Source organism: Haematobia irritans, chromosome 1, assembly GCF_050003625.1.
Source record: "Haematobia irritans isolate KBUSLIRL chromosome 1, ASM5000362v1, whole genome shotgun sequence".
NCBI classification, from domain to species: Eukaryota; Metazoa; Arthropoda; class Insecta; order Diptera; family Muscidae; genus Haematobia; species Haematobia irritans.
In genome coordinates this window covers 259,529,703-259,556,424 of record NC_134397.1, presented here as the reverse complement: position 1 = coordinate 259,556,424, position 26,722 = coordinate 259,529,703, and the positions used below count along the sequence as shown (strand labels likewise).

The 26,722-nt window shown below is 28.6% G+C and overlaps 1 protein-coding gene across 2 annotated transcripts in view; it reads left to right on the top strand.

Annotated features, from left to right (window-relative positions):
• Positions 1 to 26,722, top strand: part of LOC142221208 (protein serrate-like) — a 100,249-nt gene that overhangs the window by 19,363 nt on the left and 54,164 nt on the right. For both annotated transcript variants that reach the window (XM_075290836.1, XM_075290825.1), the window contains exons 3-4: positions 10,755 to 10,872; positions 10,988 to 11,178. In XM_075290836.1, coding sequence (XP_075146951.1) covers positions 10,755 to 10,872; positions 10,988 to 11,178 — 309 coding nt within the window. The remainder of the gene's footprint in view (positions 1 to 10,754; positions 10,873 to 10,987; positions 11,179 to 26,722) is intronic.

Genomic DNA, 26,722 nt, shown 5'->3' with positions numbered 1-26,722 from the left:
AGTTTACTAACGCTCACGCAGACTCACGACTGAAAAATCATACTTACGCACGATATTTTTTGGTAGGACTCACGCACACTCACGAAAAGAAAATTTGTACTCACGCACGAAAACGTCGTGACTCACGAAAAATACCATGACTCACGAAAAATATCGTGACTCACGAATAATTTTATGATTAATTTACCTAACTGAAATGTATGAAAACATGAACATTATTAAAATCGTGAGTGTTATTAAACTCTTAACATCCCAGGTGTCACTAAAATTGTAAATGAATTTAACTCTTAAGCGTTTTATGTTGGTGAGCAGGAATATTTTCGTGATTGTAATTCGTTAATCACGCACACTCACGAAGATATTATTTTCGTGACTCACGCTCACGCACGACGTTTTGGTTTGTTAGTCACGCTCACGCACACTCACGTTGTTGTCATGAACGTGACTCACGACTCACGCACGAATCACGAAAATTTTCGACAATTTCGTGTCACGTACACACCTGCATGCTGTCGTTTCGAGAGCAAACTTGAATCGACGCTAGTTCTAAGATAAATATCTATCATCCTCTCCAGAGTCTTAAGTAGGAATGAGGAGAAGCTGATTGGTCGGAAATCCTTCGCACTCGAGTGAGAGGCCTTGCCCACTTTAAGTTTGAAAACGACTTTTGTTTCCCTCCACTTTCTTGGGATATATGTTAAGTTGATACATTCTATATATATCGCCGACAACCAAGGGATGATTCTGTCAGTCACTGCTTGTACCTTCGCCGGAGTAATTCCCTCAGGTCGGGCCCAAAGCTATTTAACGCCCATTTTATTTTAGACTTTTTCTTCCCTCCACTTTCCTGGGATATATGCTAAGTTGATACATCCTATATATATCGCCGATAACAAAGGGATGATTCTGTCAGTCACTGCTTTTAACTTGGCCGGAGTAATTCCATCAGGTCGGGGGGGATTTCAATGGCCCAAAGCTATTTAACGCCCATTTTATTCTAGATTCCGATACAATTTCCTCGATAGGAAACGACCGCTAAGACCCTGTGGCACCGTCAGAACATGTACTGTCTGATTTCCAGGAAAACGTGTGTCCAATAATACCTCCAGCGTCTCCTCACTGGATGTTGTTCAATTGCCCTCTGATGTTTTAATGAAACCTGGAGCGGAGTTCGTGGATGCTAGTACCTTCCGTAGTCTAGAAGCCTCGGACGTATTCTCAATACTCCTGCAGTGATCATTCCAAGAGTTATGCTGAGCCTTTCTCAGTTCTCGCTTGTATCCTCTCAGATTCTTCTTGTAAGCGTCCCAATTCTTAGGAGCTCTGGTGGACTTTGCTTTGAGCTTCCTGCAGGATTTCCTCATATTACTTAAACCCGTAGACCATGGTGGTCGATTTTCCCCCCTTGGATGCCCCCAAAGGCATGCAGCTTTCAGTGAGATGTTGAAGGTCTTAGTGATCCGCTTCACTGCGTGTTCGATATCTTGCACAGTGCTCATAGTTGTCTCTAATATTTCCGGTATCGTCATATTGAACGATTCCCTATACCTATTCCAATCAGCTTTCCTAACATTTGGCGGAAATATGGTCTTGGTGGTATGAACATCAAATTTGACAATGATGTAGCGATGATCTGAGAAGCTATGTTCACTTAAAACCTGCCAATCGGATATCATTTCATTCTGTTCTTGCGAGGCCAAGGTGACGTCCAAAACCTCTTGCCTATTTTTAGTGACAAAGGTTGGGGCATGCCCGCCTTGCATACATTCCAAAAATGTTCGGAATATTCCAAAAAAAAAATGTTCGACATTACATATTAAATTTTTACTATGAAACTTCAAAATGTCAAAAGTCAGAAAAGAACAGGGCTTGATATAAACGAAACGCACTGTGCTTTTGGATCAAAAATTATTTTTTTGTTTATTGCAAAAATAAAAATTTTTTAACAAAAAAATGTACAAAAGTTTGAAATTTTCGAAGAAATTCAAAAAATCGTCTTCAGTACACGTTTTTTGTCCTTTGCATTCAAATCTTTAGTCTAAAGATAAAGTCTTTGAAACTGAGTATTCTTTTTTTCAGTACATTTGCGAGTTTATGAAGGTGGACTTTTTAAACTTTGAACAATAGAATTTTATAGATCACATCTTTAAAACTTGACAATTAATAGTTAATTAGTCGAATTTGAAGTTACAATAATTATATGTTCAAATTATGGGCACAATATTTTGGAGTTTCCCCAATGTTCTTCACCAGAACATCATGCACTAGGATATGTGGAATGAAAGCTGAAGAGAAAGTATAAAAATTAAAATTCTTGTTTCTTAAGTTCAAATACACTGAAGAAGTTTCTAATATAAATTCATAAGATCTTAACTATCTTAAGACTAAAAAGTATTAAAATGTATATTAAACATAAGCCCGTGATGATGATGACGAGGATGCAGAAACACACTGATTCCAATCACAGGTGGGGATCTCTAAAGCCATACATACCATTTACAAAACTCATAATGCTAAAGCTTCAATACTCATAATGATGACGATCATGATTCCTACAATGATTGTTCCACATGCACATGCATATTCATATTAACAAACCGAAAAAAAAAATACAAAATAAAAATAAGATCAACAATAAACACCATAATGTAAATAGTGTAATAAACCAAAACAAAAAAAAACAACAGAAATAAAAGATGAAAGATAACGAAGACGATGTAAAGAAATAACCAACAAGAAGGAGATCAAAAAGAATGGACATGGAACACAGCAACATCAATGGAACGCAGAAACCCATCTACACATTAACCACAAACATCAAATGGCATTGATCAATCGTCGTCATATGTACCTACATTGCATACTAGGTAAGACAGACCCCTAAAGGCGATTATGTGGCATGACTCTACACAATAACATTGTGCTTCAATCTAAGGTAGCCCTCAATCCATTGAATGTAGTAGTGGCAATTGTTGTTGTCATCGTCATAGTCCAATATCAAAATTGATGTTAAATATTCCTCCCCATATACTATGAATGTAATGCTGAATGGCCGATGATGCTGATGACAATGTTTGTGAAGTGATGACGATGCTTTTGTGTTTTTCTTTTTCCAGAGTGATGATATGGTTTTTGCCAGATCGAAACAAAAGATATGTCATTTCTATGATTTTTTGAACTAAAGTTTGAAAAGAGAGAAAAAAGCTCAAGAAATACCGATGCTAGATAGATAGTTTCACAATAATAGAAAGAATTTTATAGAAAGAATGCCCTGAAATATATTTTAGTCTACTCAACGGTACTATATATGATTTCAGTGCCTATGTCATGGGGAATTGGAATAATAAGATATGTGATGTGAAACAACTTAGCGAAGACATCAAGCACTAGAAAATATCGTCGATATTTCGAAAACAACTTTTTAGATTTTTATCGAAAAATGGAGAATTATCCATATACGCCAAATGTGTATAAAATGAGTTCTTGCTATGTAGAACAGTGACTGCTACCGTGGTCCCGATATGTACCTAAATGGGACAAATATATTGGAGAAGAGCTGAATTAGTCTTCTCCTAACTCGACACATCTTAAAACTATATATTTTTGGAGGTATCCTAAGGGAGGTCAGGTGCCATTGATTTTTTTTATGTTTAGAACCTAAATAATGAGATGCTCCAACTTGAAAAATACATATTCGCGAAGGCTCCCACCGTTGGGTACCTGCCACTGATGAAAGTATGGAAGTGCTGACGGCTTAAATAAGTAGATATGGCAGCAGTTCCTAATCCAATTTGACCAAGATGAGGTACGAAGTGTATGCTGATGTGGTTTCATTATGAGAAAGCATTCTTTTCTGGGTCAGGTGAGGACGTTTTTCCTGACTTCGGGGTTAAATTAGGCCACAAGTTTGACAATCACAACATGAAAACGGTGGCTATCCCCTTTCCGGCCAATCGGAAAGCAATTGCCTTTTTGGACCACTTTCGCTGAGTATGGAGCCACCATGGTGCAATAACAGCAATACGCATTGATATGAGAGAAGGCCACCACATGTGTTATCACTATAGACGGATTTGTCTAAGGAAGCCTCCTTCGGAATGTCCATTAATATTTCAGGCAAAATTTTCATGCAGGACTGCCCAAAGTTCACTCGGGTGTGTGCAAATACTACACACGGTTGGCACACTTGGTAGAATTCTACAAAAACTGATAGATTCTTTACTGTTTGGTAGATTGGTAGAATTGTTTATGAAGATATTGCAAAATATTCCAAATTGACAAATTTTCTATAGAAATAAAATGTTGACAAAATTTTCTATAGAAATTAAATTTTGACAAAATTTTCTATTGAAATATATTTTAACAAAATTTTCAAAATACAATTTTGATACATTATTTTCAATAGAAGTAAAATTTTGACAAAATTTTCTATAGTAATAAAATGTTGACAAAATTTTCTACCGAAATAAAATTTTTACAAAATTTTCTATAGAAATAAAATTTTGTTTGCTGTTTTTTATTTCAGCTTAAAACCACAAGTGTAGATTAACCAACAGAGGAAAATAATGTTTTTCAAATTTATTTGGGCAAAGCCCTATAGACTGCAATATGGTTGGATGGACGCACGTTTCGGAATTACCATATTCCTCATCAGCATCCTTTACTTGCAGCAAAACTATCAACCAATTATCAGAATAAATTCAGGCAGTTCATTAAACCCAACAATGAACCACACTTAAACTTTCCGACAAAAGGTTTTACATGATAGCCGGCTTATGCTGAAATAAATTCGTACAAATATATCACTTTTCCTTTGCCACCGTCAAATCATTGATTTGAGTGCAGTTGGCTGGGTTTATTTTGATATTAAGCTGAAATCAAAAACAACAACAATGATTAAAGAACAAAACCAACAATAACAAAACAAAACGAATGAAATAAAATTTTGACAAAATCTTCTATACAAATAAAATTTTGAAAAAATTGTCTATAGAAATAAAAGTTTGGCAAAATATTTGTATAGAAATAAAATGTTGAAAAAATTTTCTATAGAAAAAAAAATTTGACAAATTTTTTTGTAGAAATAATATTTTGACAAAATTTTTTGTAGAAATAATATGTTGACAAAATTTTCTAGAGAAAAAAACAATTTTTGACAAAATTTTTTGTAGAAATAATATTTTGACAAAATTTTCTAGGGAAATAAAATTTTGACAAAATTTTCTATAAAATACAATTTTGACAAAATTTTCTAAAGAAATACAATTTTGATAAAATTTCCTATAGAAATAAAATTTTGACAAAATTTTCTATAGAAATAAAATTGCGACAAAATTTTCTATAGAAATAAAATTTTGACAAAATTTTCTATAGAAATAAAATATTGACAATATTTTCTATAGAAATAAAAATTTTACAAAATTTTCTATAGAAATAAAATATTGACAATATTTTGTATAGAAATAAAAATTTGACAAAATTCTCTATAGAAATAAAATTTTTACAAAATTTTCTGTAGAAATAAATTTTTTACAAAATTTTCTATAGAAATAAAATTTTGACAAAATTTTCAATAGAAATAAAATTTTGACAAAATTTTCAATAGAAATAAAATTTTGACAAAATTTTCTATAGAAATAAAATTTTGACAAAATTTTCTATAGAAATAAAATTTTGACAAAATTTTCTATAGAATTAGGTTAGGTTAGGTTATGTGGCAGCCCGATGTATCAGGCTCACTTAGACTATTCAGTCCATTGTGATACCACAGTGGTGAACTTCTATATAGAATTAAAATTTTGACAAAATTTTTTACAGAAATAAAATTTTTACAAAATTGTCTATAGAAATAAAATTTTGACAAAATATTCTATAGAAATAAAAAAATGGCAAAATTTTCTATAGAAATAAAATTTTGACAAAATTTTTGGGAAATAAAATATGGTGCTGAAAAATAAATTTAGATTTAAGCTATTTACAAAAATGTACTACATTATGGAATTTCACCAGACGGTAATGTTAATTACCTTTCTAGACCACCCTCTCCCTTGAAAACTTTCGTGGAAAAACTTTCTTAACATTTTCCCAAATTTTATGAAGAACCATTATTCTATGTATTTAAGAGATATTCTTGCTTGATTTTTTTTTATAATATGTAGCCTACCAAATTTTTAATATTTCCAAAAGACCTTATAATTCCCATATAAATTCCCCTTTCAGATGATTATCACTTTTTTATTTTATTCAATTGTTCTTTATCTTTAACCATTTTTTCTAATTAAACTGTATGATGGGGCGCAAGGAAACCAAAATCAATTTTTTTAATTAAAACTCTGCAGGCTACCGTTTAATATAACATAGCCTAAACTCTTCTAACATGCTCTATTCACCTGGCATTCATACAAATTTTATTTTCTTGTTTCTTACCATTGAAAAAAAAGCATAGATTTATAATTTGCTTAAGCTTTAAAGAAAAAAGATTTAGCCATTTTTATGATTTCATTAAAAGAAAGTCTTTGTTTTGAGACTCTATAGAGCCGATGAGTTACTAATGAATAATACTAAGATGTGAGAATAGAGGCGGTAAATGATGTTTATGAATCAATGATTTTATGGTTCTTTTTTCGCTTTAAAATTTTAGTCTACTGTGGGAATATTTTGGTTGGTTCAATTCATCATAGAAGTTCACATTCATAAATTTAGATTTTGTATACATAATCATCGAAAATCAATTGAGTAGCAAAATCTATCAAAATACAAATGATTTAAAGAGTTGATGATTAATGAACAAAACTATACTATAATGTTTAGAATAAGACTATGGAAATGTTGAATCTTGAATTTTAAATATTATTTCTTAATGTTTATTCTTCATTGGGGGATATTCAAATTATAATTCATTAGAACTTCAAGATGGAAGGGAGAAATGACCTTCATGTTTTTCAGTGAATCACTGTCAGTACACTAAAAAAACTGTGAACCCACCAGTAAGGAAAATTTTAGTTAATTTTAGAAAATTTTACTAAACTGCATTACAAACGCAGATATCACTCCGATTTCACAAAAATAGTTTCCCACAAATTCAAGAATATTTTTTGTTCATTTTTTAAGGACCATTTCGTAGTATGAAAGGAAAAAAATGGAGTTCAAAATAGCAAGCATGTCTTTCGTACCACACGAAATTTTTGTCAACATTTTATTTCTATAGAAAATTTTGTCAAAATTTTTATTTGTATAGAAAATTTTGTCAAATCTTATCAAAATGTTATTTCTATAGAAAACTTTCTTAATTTTTTTTCTATAGAAAATCTTCTTAAATTTTTTTCTATAGAAAATTTTCTTAAAATCTTATTTTGTCAAATTTTATTTCTATAGAAAAATTTTGTCAAAATTTTTATTTGTATAGAAAATTTTGTCAAATTTTATGTCTATAGAAAATTTTGTCAAATTTTATGTCTATAGAAAATTTTGTCAAAATTTTATTTCTATAGAAAATCGGGTCAAATTTTGTAAAAATTTTATAGAAAATGTTCTTTCTATAGAAAAGTTTGCCAAAATTTTATTTATTAGAATTTTTTTTTAATTTTATTTCTATAGAAAATCTGTTCAAATTTTACCACAATTTTATTTATATAGAAAATCTTGCCAAAATTTTATTTCTATAGAAAATCTTGCCAAAATTTTATTTCTATAGAAAATTTTGTCAAAATTTTATATCTGTAGAAAATTTTGTCAAAGCTTTATTTCTATAGAAAATTTTGCCAAAATTTTATTTCAATAGAAAATTTTGTCAAAACTTTACTTCTATATAAAATTTTGTCAAAACTTTATTTCTATAGAAAATTTTGCCAAAATTTTATTCCAATAGAAAATTTTGTCAAATTTTATTTCTATAGAAAATTTTGTCAAAATTTTATTTCTATAGAAAAATTTTGTCAAAATTTTTATTTGTATAGAAAATTTTGTCAAAATTTTATTTCTATAGATTTTTTTTTAATTTTATTTCTATAGAAAATCTGTTCAGATTTTACCACAATTTTATTTATATAGAAAATCTTGCCAAAATTTTATTTCTATAGAAAATCTTTCCAAAATTTTAATTCTATAGAAAATTTTGTCAAAATTTTATATCTGTAGAAAATTTTGTCAAAATTTTATTTCAATAGAAAATTTTGTCAAAGCTTTATTTCTATAGAAAATTTTGCCAACATTTTATTTCAATAGAAAATTTTGTCAAAACTTTATTTCTATATAAAATTTTGTCAAAACTTTATTTCTATAGAAAATTTTGCCAAAATTTTATTCCAATAGAAAATTTTGTCAAATTTTATTTCAATAGAATATTTTGTCAAAATTTTATGTCAATAGAAAATTTTGTCAAAACTTTATTTCTATATAAAATTTTGTCAAATTTTATTTCTGTAGAAAATTTTGTCAAAATTTTATTTCTATAGAAAATTTTGTCACAATTTTATTTCTATAGAAAATTTTGTCAAAAATTTATTCCATAGAAAATCTTGCCAAAATTTTATTTTAACAGAAAATTTTGTCAAATTTTATTTCTATATAAAATTTTTTAAAAATTTTATTTCTATGGAAAGTTTTGTTAAAATTTTATTTCTATAGAAAATTTTGTCAACATTTTATATCTGCAGAAAATTTTGCCAAAATTTTATTCTATGGAAAATTTTGTAAAAATTTTATATCGGTAGAAAATTTTGCCAAAATTTTATTTCTATGAGAATTTTGTCAACATTTCATTTCTATAGAAAAATTTGTCAAAACTTTATTTCTATAGAAATTTTTGCCAAATTTTATTTCTATAGAAATTTTTGCCAAATTTTATTTCAATAGAAATTTTTGTCAAATTTTATTTCAATAGAAAATTTTGCCAAAATTTTATTTCTATAGAAAATTTTGTCAAAATTTTATTTCTATAGAAAATTTTGCCAAAATTTTTTTCTATAGAAAAATTTTTCCAAATTTTATTTCTAAAAAAAATTTTGCCAAAATTTCATTGTTGTAGAAAATTTTTTTCAAAATGTTATTTCTGTAAAAAATCTGGTAAAATTTTGTCAAAATTTTATTTATATAGAAAATTTTCTTAAAATTTTGTTTCTATAGAAAATTTTCTTAAAATTTTATTTCTATAGATATTTTTGTCAAAATTTTATTTCTATAACAAATTTTGTCAAAATTTTATTTCTGTAGAAAAATTTGTCAAAATTTTATTTCAATAGGAAATTTTTTCAAATTTTATTTCTATAGAAAATTTTGTCAATATTTTATTTCTACAGAAAATTTTGCCAAAATTTTATTTCTATTGGAAATACTTTATCAAAATTGTATTTTATAGAAAATGTAGTTAATTTTTTTTCTATAACAAATTTTGTTACGAATTTATTTTTATAGAAAATTTTGTCAAAATATTATTTCTGTAGAAAATTTTGTCAAAATTTTATTTCTATAGAAAATTTTGTCAAAATTTTATTTCTATAGAAAATTTTGTCAAAATTTTATTTCTATAGAAAATTTTGTCAAAATTTTTTTTTCTATAGAAAATTTTTAAAATTTTTTTCTATCGAAAATAGCCTAATAGAAATTAAAAACTAAACTGAAAAATATATAGAATTTTTTTATGTATTTATTGTATTTATTGTATTTTTTATAATCATACAGTAAATGTATGATAAATAGAGAATGAAGCATTGACTGCTAAGGCCATCAGCTATATGTAGAATTGTTTTATAGATTTTTAAGATAAAATCTGCAACTACCTAATATTAGTCTTATCCCTTTATACTGTACTTCCCCATCTTCTATAGCATCTTGAATGAATGTCACTTGTATTCTGTAACAACTCACATAATTCAGCATACCTTATTGGCTGACGGCAACACTAGTTTCTATATTAAAATATATTCCTGCTTTAAGAAACAGAAAAAAACACATTTCACAATTCTAAAAAAAAAAAAAAAACTAAACATTGAATATGATTTATTATCATAGCCAGACAGCAGATGAATGAATCAAAAAGGATTGTCGTAAAAATTAACAGACATTAAAATGTATTGGCAGAGACAATGTATGTTTAGTACCCCCTTTATAGGCAGACAACTGCAGCTATCAATCTCTTAAGACCATCCATATGGCTTGCAATAAAGCTGGAAACAAAATGGGAGTGAAACTGGTTCAGACTAAGCGCCTTCTAATTTTTTTTCTCTCTTGATTGCGAATAAAACAAAAACTCATTCGCTTCTTTTTATAGAATCTTATGGCACAACATTGTTTGAACTTTTATGGACATTCTACTGAGACAGTGAAGATTAATGTCTATTTTGACTTTTTGATATGAATTTTGAGCGATTTATGATTTTTTGAAAACTATAATTATTATATTTAGAATTTTTACGTTAAGTTTAAGTTTTTGTATAAAAGATAAAATTAACATGAGTAGAATTAAAAAAACAAATTATATATGAATTTGATACAACTCTTAATTAAATAAATTTACATTTAATTGCTTTAAAAGGAAATTATGTATTACTGTGGGAATCCAATTATTACGCAAATTATTATTTTTATTTATATTAGCTATGGAAATCGTTATATTCTTTTAATATTCTTGTTAGAAAATTATTGTTTCTTTATTTTAATAATATAATACTCTTTAGTTCCATATATCTACTAAACATTTTTAATATTATTGATTATTTATCATTATTTCTGTGTGTGTGTGTGTTTTTTTTTTGCAGATATCCGCCATTGGTAATTTTGAATTAGAAATATTAGAAATTTCAAATACCAACAACCATCTATTATCGGGTTATTGTTGTGGAGTTCCTTTAGAAATAAGAAGTACAAAAACAACAGGTAAGTTAAAATTATAAAATGTTTTAATTTTTTATTTCAAACTCCTTCCAACTCGATGAATATATTCCCGTTTATTTTGAATACGAATATAACAATTCTTCACTTTCTCCTTCAGGTTGTCCGCCTTGTTCAACAGCATTTCGTTTGTGCCTTAAGGAATATTCAGCTGCTGACCAGGGAATTCCTAGTATATCGACGGGATGTTCATTTGGCCAGAATACAACGGGGATATTAGGTGGTTCAAGTTTTGTATTAAGTGATCCTGCCCGAGGTGCCATAGTATTGCCATTCACATTTCGATGGACGGTAAGTGAAATTTCTTTTTATGAATCTCAATTTATTTTTAGTTCACAATTCTCACCTAATTAAACAAAAAAAAGGTATTGTAAATTTGAAATTGATTTGATTGTGAAATACATTGATAGTACTTTTCTCTATAATTTTGCCCAGAAAATGTTACACCATTTTTCTCTGCAATTATAACCAATGAATTCCACATTACCACCCGCAAATATATCTAATGTTTGTCTATTAATGAATAATGTTATCAAGATCAAATCAATTGAATACTAATGATAAATGTATTCTCTTCAAGCATTGATAACAATTGTTACATTCAAATGTTGAACCAAAAAAATATATAGCGTTCATTTTTCACTTTTCTATGACTAATTAGATTTCTTCTTTTAAAACTACGGGCTTTAAAATCAAACTCACAAAATAGTCTACTGTAAAAAAATATGTCCTGCCGAGAAGACATTCCATTGAAATAATCACAAATGTGTTTAACTCTTAAATAGATTCACCAATAAATGTGAAATGTTGTACATAATTAACGTAGGCTCAGTGTGCGCCTGCGCAAACGTAAGACCACAAAATTGTTATATCCAACAAGCCTCTAATACCAAAAAACACATCAATTCTAAGTGATTAAATGAATGAAATATTTTCGGATGATGTTTGAGTTTGTTAGTAAGATATTTATCATTTTGTGTTTGTTTGAAGATTTAAATTGGTATTTCACATACATCGATTGTTTATCAACTATTGGACCTTCATATTTTTTTTTTTTTCAAATCAATTCGGCTTTACTATGTTATTCCATATATGTTTAGAAATTATAGCAATGGGTTTAAGTTGGTTGGTATATTTTAGGTTAAATTGGTATTGGTTTTCATTTTGCTTGTACCGATAGATAATAGTGTAACATAAAGTGAATTGAAAAATATAACCAAACATTAATTTTAAATTTTGTCAAAATTTTATTTCTATAAAAAATTTTGTCAAAATTGTATTTCTATAGAAAATTTTGTCCAAAATTTTATTTCTATAGACTATTTTCCAAAACTTTATTTCCCTGGAAATTTTGTCAACATTTTTTTCTATAGAAAATTTTGTCCACAATTTTATTTCTATAGAAAATTTATTTCAAAATTTTATTTCTATAGAAAATTGTATTTCTATAGAAAATTTTGTCCAAAATTTTATTTCTATAGATAATTTTGTCTTAAATTTTATTTCTATAGAAAATTTTGTTAAAATTTTATTTCTATAGAAAGTTTTTTCCAAAATGTTATTTCTATAGAAAAAAATTGTGTCCAAAATTTTATTTCTATAGAAAATTTTGTCCAAAATTTTATTTCTAAAGAATAATTTGTCAAAAATTTTATTTCTAAAGACAATTTTGTCCGAAATTTTAATTCAATAGAAAATGTTGTCCAAAATTTTATTTCTATAGAAAATTTTATTCAAAATTTTATTTAGAAATAAAATTTTGACAAAATTATTTCTATAGAAAATTTTGTCCAAAATTTTATATCTGTAGAAAATTTTGTCCAAAATTTTATTTCTATAGAAAATTTTGTCCAAAATTTTATTTCTATAGAAAATTTTATCAAAATTTTATTTCTGTAGAAAATGTTATCAAAATTTTATTTCGATTATTAATTTTGTTGACAACATTTTCTTTAGAAATAAAATTTTGTACAAAATTTTCTTTAGAAATAAAATTTTGGACAAAATTTTTCTATAGAAATAAAATTTAAAAAAATTAAAATTAAATTTTGACAAAATTTTCTATAAACTATATTGTCAAAATTTTATTTCTAAATAATATTTTGGACAACATTTTTTATAGAAATACAATTTTGACAAAATTTTCTTTAGAAATAAAATTTTGGACAAAATTTTCTTTAGAAATAAAATTTTTGAACAAATTTTCTATAGAAATACAATTTTGGACAAAATTTTCTATAAAAATTAAATTTTGACAAAATTTTCTATAGAAATAAAATTTTGACAAAATTTTGTATAGAACTATATTGTCAAAATTTTATTTCTAAAAAAATTTTGTCAAAATTTTATTTCTATAAAAAATTTTGTCAAAATTTAATTTTTATAGAAAAATTTTGTCCAAAATTTTATTTCTATAGAAAATTTTGTTAAAAATTTTATTTCTATAGAAAATTTTGTCCAAAATTTTATTTCTAAAGAAAATTTTATCAAAATTTTATTTCTATAGAAAATTTTGTCCGAAATTTTATTTCTATAGAAAATTTTATCAAAATTTTATTTCTGTAGAAAATGTTATCAAAATTTTATTTCGATTATTAATTTTGTTCGGCTTGAGGTCGTAGAAACAATCGATTATTGATGCGTTTTAATATTTATTTCCAATATTTCGGTTAGTGCCACTAACCATCTTTTGGGATTTTGTATTTGAGTTCGTGTGCTGCTGTTCGTTTCGCAAGTCACCCTACGAACAGCAGCACACGAACTCAAATACAAAATCCCACAAGATGGTTAGTGGCACTAAGCGAAATATTGGAAATAAATATTAAAACGCATCAATAATCGATTGTTTCTATGACCTTAAGCCGAACAAAATTAATAATCAGCATAATCATAAAATAGGTCAACAATACTCAAAAATACGTAAAAAAAATGTCTGTAGAAAATTTTGTCAAAATTTTATTTCTAAGAAAATGTTTTCCAAAATTTTATTTTTATAGAAAATTTTGTCCAAAATTTTACTTCTATAGAAAATTTTGTCCAAAGTTTTTTATAAACTTGTTTTTATTGTATTCGACCTGTATTTGATTTTTCCAATTAATGAATTGTTGATTGAAACGAGCTCGAGGTCTGTATTTTTTAATTTATTTTTTTATTCAATATTTCGTCTTTTCATTGAAAGACTTCATCGGGAAAATTATTCTGAGTGTACAAAAAGAAAAGAAAATATATACAAAAGCATTGAAACATTTTGTACGTATTTCAATGTTTTTGTATATATTTTCTTTTCTTTTTGTACATTCAGAATAATTTTCCCGATGAAGTCTTTCAATTAAAAGGCGAAATATTGAATAAAAAAATAAATTAAAAAATACAGACCTCGAGCTCGTTTCAATCAACAATTCATCAATTGGAAAAAAGTTTTTTTCTATAGAAAATTTTGTCCAAAATTTTATTTCTAAAGAAAATTTTGTCAAAAATTTTATTTCAAAAGAAAATGTTGTCCAAAATTTTATTTCTATAGAAAATTTTGTCAAAAATTTTATTTCTATAGAGAATTTTGTCCAAAATATTATTTAGAAATACAATTTTTACAAAATTTTATTTCTATAGAAACTTTTGTCCAAAAGTTTATTTCTATAGAAAATTTTATCCAAAATTTTATTTTAAAATAAAATTTTGACAAAATTATTTCTATAGATAATTTTTTTCAAATTTTATTTCTATAGAAAATTTTGTGCACAATTTTATTTCTATAAAAAATTTATTTCAAAATTTTTTTCTATAGAAAATTTTGTCCAAAATTGTATTTCTATAGAAAATTTTGTGAAAATTTTATTTCTATAGAAAATTTTGTCAAAATTTTATTTTGATAGAAAATTTTGTCAAAATTTTATTTCTATAGAAAATTTTGTCAAAATTTTATTTCTATAGAAAATTTTGTCAAAATTTTTTTTCTATAGAAAATTTTGTCCAAAATTTTATTTCTATAGAAAATTTTGTCCAAAATTTTATTTCTAAAGAACTTTTTTTCAAAAATTTTATTTCTAAATAACATTTTGTCAAAATTATATTTCTATAGCTAATTTTGTCAAAATTTTTGTTTCTATAGAGAATATAGTCAAAATTTGATTTCTATAAAAAATTTTGTCCACAATTTTATTTCTGTAGAAAATTTTGTCCAAAAAATTTTTTTATAGAAAATTTTGTCCAAAATTTTATTTTTATAGAAAATGTTCTTCAAAATTTTATTTTTATAGAAAATTTTGTCCAAAATTTTATTTCTATAGACAATTTTGTCAAAATTTTATTTTTATAGAAAATGTTGTCAAAATATTATTTCTATAGAAAATTTCCAATAAATATACTCCGATGGTTCAAGTCCCACATCTCAAAGGGAATTCCTTTTTCATCCACCCTGCTATCAGCTTTCTATTGTAGCCACGCTTTTGATAGTTACATCATAGGTTTAAAGTCCAAAGCTCAATGAACGAGTTCCAAAATCCTAATGTTACTATTCAGCTATAAGCCTATACAGTGATCTCGATAGAGCACTTGTAATTCTTTCTATTCCAGTTTACTCCTACACACAAAAAAAATTTTCTGATTCAATCACGAAATTAGTTGATCCAATTAATTTTTAATTGAAATGTCTTCAATCACAGAAATGATAGTATCAATTAAAAAATTAATTGAAGGTCAATTAAAAAATTAATTGATCCAATTAAAAAAATAATTGATACTATTATTTTTGTGATTGATTTTTGTTTCAATTAAAAAATTTGTTGAATCAATTAAATTTTTAATTGAATATTTTTTAAAACTCAATTAAAATTTTAATTGGAAAATTTTTCGTGAAATTTTTGTGTGTGTAAGTACTAAATATTATTAAAAAAAATCGTCTGAATAATACACGGGTTCAAATCCCCCTTTGGTCAGAATACCTATATAGTCCCGGTCGCCTATTGCTATTCTAAGGTAATCTTGGATAGTCCGTAATAAAAACTTCACAAGGCTCTATAATCAGATATAAACTCCATTAAACCAGCCTTCCATTATGCCACCATAGAAAGTCCTGTAGCAGTATGACCCAAAAGCCAATTTTGACAGTCATTTCAGTACAATATTATCTCAGAGTGAGATTACACCAAAAACTCCAATTTCATGGTATCACCTAATTTGTTACCATGACTCACATATTTTTTATGAATATTAATTTATTCAAAAAACGTGCATGCCTACTAAATTTAGTTTAAATGTTCTCCTCAACAAAAAAAAAATTATAATAAACTGAAAATAGGGTATCGCCCCTATTTTTGGTCTTGTAGTACATGACTTAAAATTTCTGATCTTTCTTATTCATATTTTTTTGGTGTTTTTTTTTTTCATTTAACTGATGACTGTGTTACGCTTAAATTGTATGGCTTTTTTACATTTTAACCTTTTAATCTGCCTGCAGACAATGAAAACAAAGGCAATTAAAAATTATAAAATTTATTTAGTAGCATTGCATGGCAATGTATTATTTTTTTTCGGTATTCATCGTTACCTTCTTCTATGGATTGACCACACACGGTTATACCTAAAGCACATACATTTCCTGGGTTAACCAAAAAATGTTAAAATCTTATGGTGTTTAACAAGATCACCTTTAGGTTAGCATATTCAAGTTGTATAGCTTAAGAATCCATGTTTTTTGGTTTAATCTTCGTCTCTTTTTGGGGAATATTTTATTTAACCATCATTTTTGGTGTTTATGATGACCGTTTCTTGTAGATTTACTTTGTGCTGTAGTCCAATGGCCCTACTTGCCACACTTGGTTGCCCTGTGTGGTGGTGATGTTGCTTCCTTTTTGTTTCGCTGTATTTAGGTTTATTTGGCGTGAAAAAGAAATACCTAAAAGAATTATGTTCAAAGAAATAGAGGAGTTTTTTTGTAGTTTTCCTTTAAATTAATGATTATTTTTGTTAAGCTACGGGTTGTCAAAATGAAAGCCATGGCATAAGTGAATGCTCTTCAAAATCCCAAAAAAAAAAATTAAAATGAAAAATTTGAATTTTATGGATATTTGCATGTAATACTAGTTTTTTGTGGGTAAATATGAGATTGAAGTAAATATTTGTCTAAGGTAAAATTTTTCAATAATGCCCGGGAATAAGTGATTATAGCCTTTATTGGTTATTGACATTTTCCATATGTAAGATTCAACCAACAATCTATTTAACAATCTAATTATTTCATTACAATTTCGTAGTACTTGGCATTCTCCTAATAAATTTCTAAATTTCTACCTCAATCATAATACTACAAAATCCCGATTTTATGCTCCATGTACATTTTCCTCACTTTGGTGGTTTCTTTATCCTGTAAGATCTACAACTACTTCCTCATTGTGTATTTTTGAAAGATCCACAAATTCAAGTCCCAGATCTCATTCTGTTGCCTGCAAGTTTGTGCCTTAAGTCTTTCGTTTTGTTATTACCAATTTATATATAATTTGTGTGAGTGTGTGTGGTGTTTTCTTTCGTTCCTGCCAAACTTAATGAGCTTTGCACTTGTTGCACGTTGTGCTTGTTATGAGGCCAACTGTTTTTAAACGTTTTCTTATAGTTTTTAAATTGCTTTGGCAGCTGTTTTCCACTGGCGGGAGTTCACATGTTGGAGATCGTGTTTAAATTGCGCTCTAAAAATTAGACACTAATTAAATGAAAAGTGTCTAAAAAGATGAACATAAAAAGCAAACACAACGATAAAAAAATTGCCAATATTAAATATACCTTTCATATTTCTTGCCAAATAGAAAATCAAATATCAAGAAAGAAGGAATCATTTCATTAAAAATATTTTCTATTAAATGTTCTAATCCAACATATTTTGGTTTTATTTTATAATTGATATCATGATTATTATTATGTTTTTGTGTTTTTTTTCAATCAAGTTTCTTTTCATTATCATTACATTCTGAAGAAAAATAGCAATTCTGAAAAAAGTTGCAAAAATTCAAAATGTTTGAGTCAAATGCAGTTTATCCACGTTCAATGCTTTTAGGAAAACGTTTTAAGACCAAACAGATACATAGAGAACTCAAAGGCAATAGCGGGCTTTTCTCTGACCGGTGTGGCAAGAAATTACAACAACAAAAAAACAACGTATTTCAACCACAAAAAAATAGCAATGCTTTACTCACTGACACTGTGCGAACAAGGAGTGGAGGGTCTCTTATCACGGTGGCTTTTGTGGAGTGGAGCATTTCGATGCAGTTTTCGATTGCTATAGCTGTGGCAATGCAATAAAACCAACACAACAGCAACAGTAGCCTATACACATACACACACAAGTCCACATTGTTAGCTGGACAGACATTCTTTTGGACAGTCGTTCGTCAGTCATTGAGTTTTGCTGTTAAACAGCGGCAGCAGCAACAGCAACGGCAACCTGTTTCGTGGGAACATTGCCTTCTTCTTGTCGAATAAACTTCATTTGGCCAAGAGACTTAAGCACCACCACTAACATTAAGAGATATAACAAAGTGGACTATACAGAGGCGAATGACTGAAATGAAAGAAAAGCAACACTTTAAAGGCCTTTGAACATATTAAGATAGTACACAAATAGGAATAGAGAAATTTACTAAATAGAACGACGATGAATTTACCCGGACCAAAGGTAATAGAGTTTCCACTATGGATTTCATATTTTTGGGTCTCAAAGAAAACGTCATATTGCTAATTTTATGGAAATATGATAGAAATTACGACCTTCATAGGAAAAATTAATTTTTTTAAGAGAAAAATTAAAATTAAATTTGTCCTTACTTCAATTCTCCACTCCATTGGCTGGGAATCAATACCAAAATCGTTGGTGTAAAGACAAAATCTTTGGAAACGGACATGCCTTTTTTCTCAGTGTACGTTTGAGTTCATGGTCACAAATACCGTCACATTAAGCTAAGGTGTTCCCATGTATATTTCTAAAAGCACTGACCAAATTGTCTTTTACACATACCCACAAACCAAAATCATATTGTATTTTACAAATTTGAAGTTAAGACTTCAAATATGTAACGCTGCAGTATTAAATATACGGGTATTGGCGTTCGTGCCATCACCTTATATTAGGCAATTTGGAATATGAGAGTGGCTTGTACTTTTCGAGTGTTCTATTTAAAATAAACTGAAATCAAACGGATAACAGCAGAAGTAAAATAAAAATTTTTTCTCAAAAATTAATGATTTTTCAATACAAACCAATTTTTTCATAATTTTTGGGATGTGTTGAAACCTCCTAAATATCGTCAAATAACCTTTATGGTTCTTCAACGATATTAAAAAATGGTATGACTTTCAATTTCTTTATTAGACATTTACAATGTCACAGATTTACGGAATTTATTTGCAGCATGCACGTGTGTCGTCCTCACCCAACGTATTTGTATCAATTATATGTAGCATCGTTTAGATGTTGTTTTTTAAACGAAACCTGTTAAAAGAATGAAAAAGAATTTTATTTCTACTTGAACATAGCGTTCATGTTCAATGAGCACTATTTTTTTAATATTGTGGTCTTATTTCTTGGGAGTGTTCATTTAACGAGAGTCGTTGCGAAATTGTTGTCATGTTGAATAATTCGGTAGAGAGACTTTAGTAGAATTTCGTACGAAATTCATAGGGGAGGGTATATAAGATTCGTTTTGCACAGAAAAAAATTTCACGAAAATTTTTCCAATTAAAATTTTAATTGAGTTTTAAAAAATATTCAATAAAAAATTTAATTGATTCAATAAATTTTTTAATTGAAACAAAAATCAATCACAAAAATTAATAGTAATCAATTAATTTTTTAATTGGATCAATTAATTTAACTGACCTGCAATTAATTTGTTAATTGACTTTCAATTAATTTTTTAATTGATACTATCCTCTCTGTGATTGAAAACATTTCAATTAAGAAATTCATAGGGGCGGGTATATAAGATTCGTTTTGCACAGAAAAAAATTTCACGAAAATTTTTCCAATTAAAATTTTAATTGAGTTTTAAAAAATATTCAATAAAAAATTTAATTGATTCAATAAATTTTTTAATTGAAACAAAAATCAATCACAAAAATTAATAGTAATCAATTAATTTTTTAATTGGATCAATTAATTTAACTGACCTGCAATTAATTTGTTAATTGACTTTCAATTAATTTTTTAATTGATACTATCCTCTCTGTGATTGAAAACATTTCAATTAAGAAATTTTTTTGTGTGTGTGTTCTCTTTTTATACCCTCCACCATAGGATGGGGGGTATATTAACTTTGTCATTCCGTTTGTAACACATCGAAATATTGCTCTAAGACCCCATAATTCTATTCTGGGTCGTGGTGAAATTCTGAGTTGATCTAAGCATGTCCGTCCGTCCGTCTGTTGAAATCACCCTAACTTCTGAACGAAACAAGCTATCGACTTGAAACTTGGCACAAGTAGTTGTTAATGATGTAGGTCGGATGGTATATAAACGGGACCCGAAATTTGGCTTGCGGAGCCTCTAAGAGAAGCATATTTATCCGATCTGGCTGAAATTTGTTACATGATGTTGGTATATGGCCTCTAATAACCATGCAAAATTGGTCCACATCGGTCCATAATTATATAGCGCCCATATAAACCGATCCCCAGTTTTGGCTTGCGGAGCCTCTAAAAGAAGCACATTTCATCCGATCCGGCTGAAATTTGAAACATGGTGTTGGTATATAGTCTATAACAACCATGCAAAAATTGGTCCACATCGATTCATAATTATATATAGCCCCCATATAAACCGATCCCCGGATTTGGCTTGCAGAGCCCCTAAGAGAAGCAAATTTCATCCGCTCCGGCTGAAATTTGGTACATGGTGTTGGTATATGGTCTCTAACATCCATGCAAAAATTGGTCCACATCGGTCCATAATTATATATAGCGCCCATATAAACCCATCCCCAGATTTGGCTTGCGGAGCCTCAAAAAGAAGCAAATTTCATCCGATCCAATTGAAATTTGGTACGTGGTGTTAGTATATGGGAGAATTGGTTAATATCGGTCCATAATAATATATAGCCCTTATATAAACCGATGATACTATCCTCTCTGTGATTGAAAACATTTCAATTAAAAAATTAATTGGAACAATTAATTTCGTGATTGAATCAGATTTTTTTTTGTGTGTGTGTTTTCTTCTTATACCCTCCACCATAGGATGGGGTGTATATTAACTTTGTCAATCCGTTTGTAACATATCGAAATATTGCTCTAAGACCCCATAAAGAATACATTATGGGTCGTGGTGAAATTCTGAGTCGATCTAAGCATGTCCGTCCGTCCGTCTGTTGAAACCACCCTAACTTCCGAACGAAACAAGCTATCGACTTGAAACTTGGCACAAGTAGTTGTTATTGATGTAGGTCGTATGGTATTGTAAATGGGCCATATCGGTCCACTTTTACGTATAGCCCCCATATAAAGGGACCCTCAGATTTGGCTTGTGGAGCCTCTAACAGAAGCATATTTCTTCCGATCCGGCTGAAATTTGGTATATGGTGTTGGTATATGGTATCTAACAACCATGCAAAAATTGGTTCACATCGGTCCATAATTATATATAGCCCCCATATAAACCGATCCCCAGATTTGGCTTGCGGAGCCTCAAAGAGAAGAAAATTTCATCCGATCCGCCAGAAATTTGGTACATGATGTTGGTATATGGTCTCTAACAACCATGCAAAAATTGGTCCATATCGGTTCTTAATTATATATAGCCCCCATATAAACCGATCCCCAGATTTGGCTTGTGGAGCCTCTAAGAGAAGCATATTTCATCCGATCTGGCTGAAATTTGGTATATGGTGTTGGTATATGGTATCTAACAACCATGCAAAAATTGGTTCACATCGGTTCATAATTATATACAGCCCCCATATAAACCGATCTCCGGATTTGGCTTGCAGAGCCCCTAAGAGAAGCAAATTTCATCCGATCCGGCAGAAATTTGGTACATGGTGTTGGTATGTGGTATCTTACATCCATGCAAAAATTGGTCCACATCGGTCCATAATTATATATAGCCCCCATATAAACCGATCTCCGGATTTGGCTTGCAGAGCCCCTAAGAGAAGCAAATTTCATCCGATCCGGCAGAAATTTGGTACATGGTGTTGGTATGTGGTATCTTACATCCATGCAAAAATTGGTCCACATCGGTCCATAATTATATATGGCGCCCATATAAACCGATCCCCAGATTTGGCTTGCGGAGCCTCTCATAGAAGCAAATTTCATCCGATCCGGCTGAAATTTGGTACATGGTGTTAGTATATGGTCTCTAACAACCATGCAAAAGTTGGTCCACATCGCTTCATAATTATAAACAGCCCCCATATAAACCGATCCCCAGATTTGGCTGGCGGAGCCTCTAAAAGAAGCAAATTTCATCCGATCCTGCTGAAATTTGAAACATGGTGTTGGTATATGGTCTCTAACAACCATGCAAAAATTGGTCCACATCGGTTCATAATTATATACAGCCCCCATATAAACCGATCCCAAGATTTGGCTTGCGAAGCCTCTAAGAAAAGCAAATTTCATCCGATCCAGTTGAAATTTGGTACGTGGTGTTAGTGTATGGTCTCTAACAGCCATGCGAGAATTGGTTCATTTCGGTCCATAATTATATATATATCCCTTATATAAACCGATCCTCATATTTGATCTCCGTTGCCTCTTGAAGAAGCAACACTCATCCGATCCGGTTGAAATTTTGTACATTTCGCTAGTGTATCGCCGATACCAACCATGATAAAATTGGTCCGTATCGATCTATATTATATATAGCCTCCAAATAAACCGATTCCCTATCACAGAAAAATCACGATTGCCGCTCGAACCAAATATATTCTATCAAAATTTTATTGCCATAGAAAATGTTGTCAAAATATTATATTTCTATAGAAAATTTTGTCAAAATTTTATTTCTATAGAAAATTTTGTCAAAATTTTATTTCTATAGAAAATTTTGTCAACATTTTATGTCTTTACGAAATTTTGTCAAAATATAACTTGTATAGAAAATTTTGTCGAAATTTTATTTCTATACAAAATTTTGTCCAAAATTTTATTTCTATAGAAAATTTTGTGCAAAATTTTTTTCTATAGAAAATTTTGTGCAAAATTTTTTTCTATAGAAAATTTTGTCAACATTTTATGCCTTTACGAAATTTTGTCAAAACATAACTTCTATAGAAAATGTTGTCAAAATTTTATTTCTATACAAAATTTTGTCAAAATTTTATTTCTATTGAAAATTTTGTCAGAATTTTATTTCTGTAGAAAATTTTGTCAAAATGTTGTTTCTATAGAAAATTTATAAAGCAACTCGTAGTTGGAGAGGTGCAAAATCCTCCAAAACATCAAGAATTCTAACAATCTGTTTGGTAGATTTTTGGTACAAAATCTGCCATTTTTGATAGACTCATGTTGATAATTGTACATAGCACCCATATAAACCGACCCCCATATTTCAATTCTGGCTCTATAATTACCGCACAAAAGTTTATATCGGTTCGTAATTATTTCTTCCCTATATATACCGGTCAAGATCTGAATATATACGTATTTAATCGACCTTTCTTTTGTCTACTATATATCCCGCATGGACTAACTTACAATTTAGCAGATGACGTTAAGAAGTTTTAAGATACCTTGCCATCGGCCGCAACTCAAGTAATTTAATTGTGGATGACCGTATTTATTAGAAGTTTCTATGCAATCCATGGTGGAAGGTACATAAGATTCGGCCTGGCCGAACTTTCGGCTGTATATACTTGTTTAAATTATTATTTAGTTTACAAATATTTATATTTTAAAATCACAATAACAAAAAAACTTTTCATTTCGCACTCGTTTCTTCAAAATCTTTTTTTATTATTTCAGTATTTCGGGAGATACTTAAAGTTTATATTTTTGTTATTTATTCTTGCTGGTGTTCCATTTGTACGGTTTAATTTCTTGTGACGAAATACTTGAAACAAAAACTCCAGTATGTACTCATTTTCCTCTCGTATTCACTGAATATTTTCGATTGACGTTCTGGTTTTTTGATATTTTTTACCAAGTTTTCGTTTTTCTTTGCCTGTCAGATTTGTTTGCTTACAGTGGTCACTTTCTGGGTAACTTGTTGTTAAACTCTCAAGTGTGTGTGCTTGTTTTTTTTTTATTTTGATCATTAACTGAAATTCTTTTTTGTATGGATTTTTTGTGTCTTTTTTGTCGGACCGCCATACCACACAAAAACTTCAATGCTCAACCGGTAGGTGTTACCAATAAAATGACTTTGTAAAAATTTAACTTGATTCTGTTTTCTGCTTTTTTTTACAGTAGGCCACAAACGTTTGTGTTCTTTTGCTTTCGTTTGGTGGGTACATGCGTCTCGTCTGAAGTGCATCATGGTATTCTTTAGGAATATTTTTGTAATTTCTGTTTATGCCGCCGTACATAGATAGCATAGCGTCCTTTAAAGAAGCGTAAGGGGAAAAATCAGAATTGGCATGGTGGTATTTTAATCAAGATCGAACCAAAAGATTAACTTTGGCTTAAATGCAATTATGTTCAAGTTTTGTTGTTGTACAAAGACTCTCGAAAAAATTGTCCATACAAAGGATTATGTTTATATCTTCTCTCTTTATGGGAGAATGTGCTTTAAAGATGCCCCGTTCCCCCCAAAATAAACAATAGTTATCGGAACCTTGTGTTTTTTTCACTTTGCTCTTTTCATGTAATGTGTCATTGCTTTCAAAAAAATTCTTGAAATTAAGTTTTAAAAATTCCACATACAATCTATGGGAAAATTTTAACTCTTAGTTCTAACGCCTACATGCCTTGAGTTTTCAGATTTACTCATTAGCATTTCATTGGTGTGGTTCTATGATGTGGTTCATTACAAATGTGGTCATATTATGTTTATGTCTCCAAGCTATTCTTTGTTTTTTTTACTTACATTTTTGAGTTATTGTATGGTCGCTTTGAATTGTGTAAAACATTTCATATTATTGCCTTAACAAAGTTTGCCTGATTGTCTGGCCTTTTCTATTAGAATCATGGCAGTTATGCAAATTCAATTTTTTTTCTATTGGTACACACCTTGTAATGAGTCTGTTCTCAGTCATATACAGTTAAGTAGAACATTTCATTAGATTTGTACGCTCAAATAAATTATATTTGCTTTAAGTTGCATAATAAAAACAAATATATAGTAGATGTCTAAATGATAGAAAAAAAGTGATTGTAGCAATTTATTTTTTATTTTAGTATATCAATATACAAGATATAGTTTTGACAGAGTCTAAATAGCCAAAGTAATTGTAGCAAAATTTTATTTTCACACACACATACATACAAAGAAAATTTCATTAAAATTTAGCCAAGCTGGCATTTGTACGTGAATTATAAGATATACTTCAAAGTAAACATGTTTTCTTTATTCTTTATTCTTTATAAAATGCATTAAAAATCATAAAAAATACAAAAACTATTTATTAATTCACATCGAATCACACCTTACGAAGTGATTCAAATTTAGTGCAACGGCTGTTGGTAACGCTTTCTTTGCTGGGTTACTGCTTCACAAGCACAATTTTTAATTATCAATAATTTGTAAGTCTTAAACCACTCAAACTCTTTATAGCTTTTCAGTGTAGGAAAATATTTTAAAGAATTTTATTTTTAAAATACAATACAAGCAATATATAAAAACACAGTTTAAGTGGTTTATGGTCATTGACATGAGGACACTTGCAAAATGTAAGCGGTAACTTCTTCAATAGTTTGATAGAAGTGAAGTGACGATGTGAATTATTTATGATTTTTTTTTCGACATTAAATTGTGTTGAACCACAAAACATAAAGCAAACAATAAAAAAAATGAAAGGGACATCAATAATTTAAGCCAAAAGGTTTTTTTTTATCATAAATATGTGATTTTCCGTAAAAAATTACAGGTTATGACATACATTAAATTTGAAAGTATTGCTGGAAAATATTCGTCTGAAAAATAAAATAATTCTATAAAAACGTCTACTTCAAATACCTTCTATAAAAATCACATTCAAATTTGCATTATTTTCTTTAGCAGATTTTTTGTACCTTCTTTAATTGGTAGCTAGCTATTTTCAAATTCACACAAAATTTTGAAAATTAATTTATATAAATTAATCAATGATTTCATCGTTAGCCAAATGACAAAATTCCCATAAAATTCCTCTTAATGCAGTCAAAATAAAAACTTAAGTTGACAAATTTCAAAGATTACCTCAGATGATTATATCAAACATGAGAACTCAACAAAGTTGTTGATAATATCGACATTTGCTAAACAGCCAATCAAAAACTATTTTTACTGATTCACCATTTTTTGGGGGGGAGATTTAAGTGATTTATGATTTTCTAAAGAGCCATGTTTTATGTTAATTTTCTTAGCGTCTCATTATCATTGGTTTAAGCTAATCACACACATTATTTTATGATTGTGTGATCGCTGATTCGATATAAGCTAGGAGTTATGGCTCTAAATTAGCATTAATGTCTATTCATTCACATATATTTATGAACATTTGAAATTTTTTACTCTATTAATCGAAGAAGCCCGAATCATCAAAGATAAATCCGCCATACGCAATCATTTGAGTATGGAAATCCAATTTAAAAAATGTTAATAGACCATCACAAAGTAAAGAGGGGTGGTGATGACAGTTGTTTATTGAATGTTAGATTCAACAATCTTATTAATTACTTAAAAGTTATTAAAATTTCATGGTAAAACCAG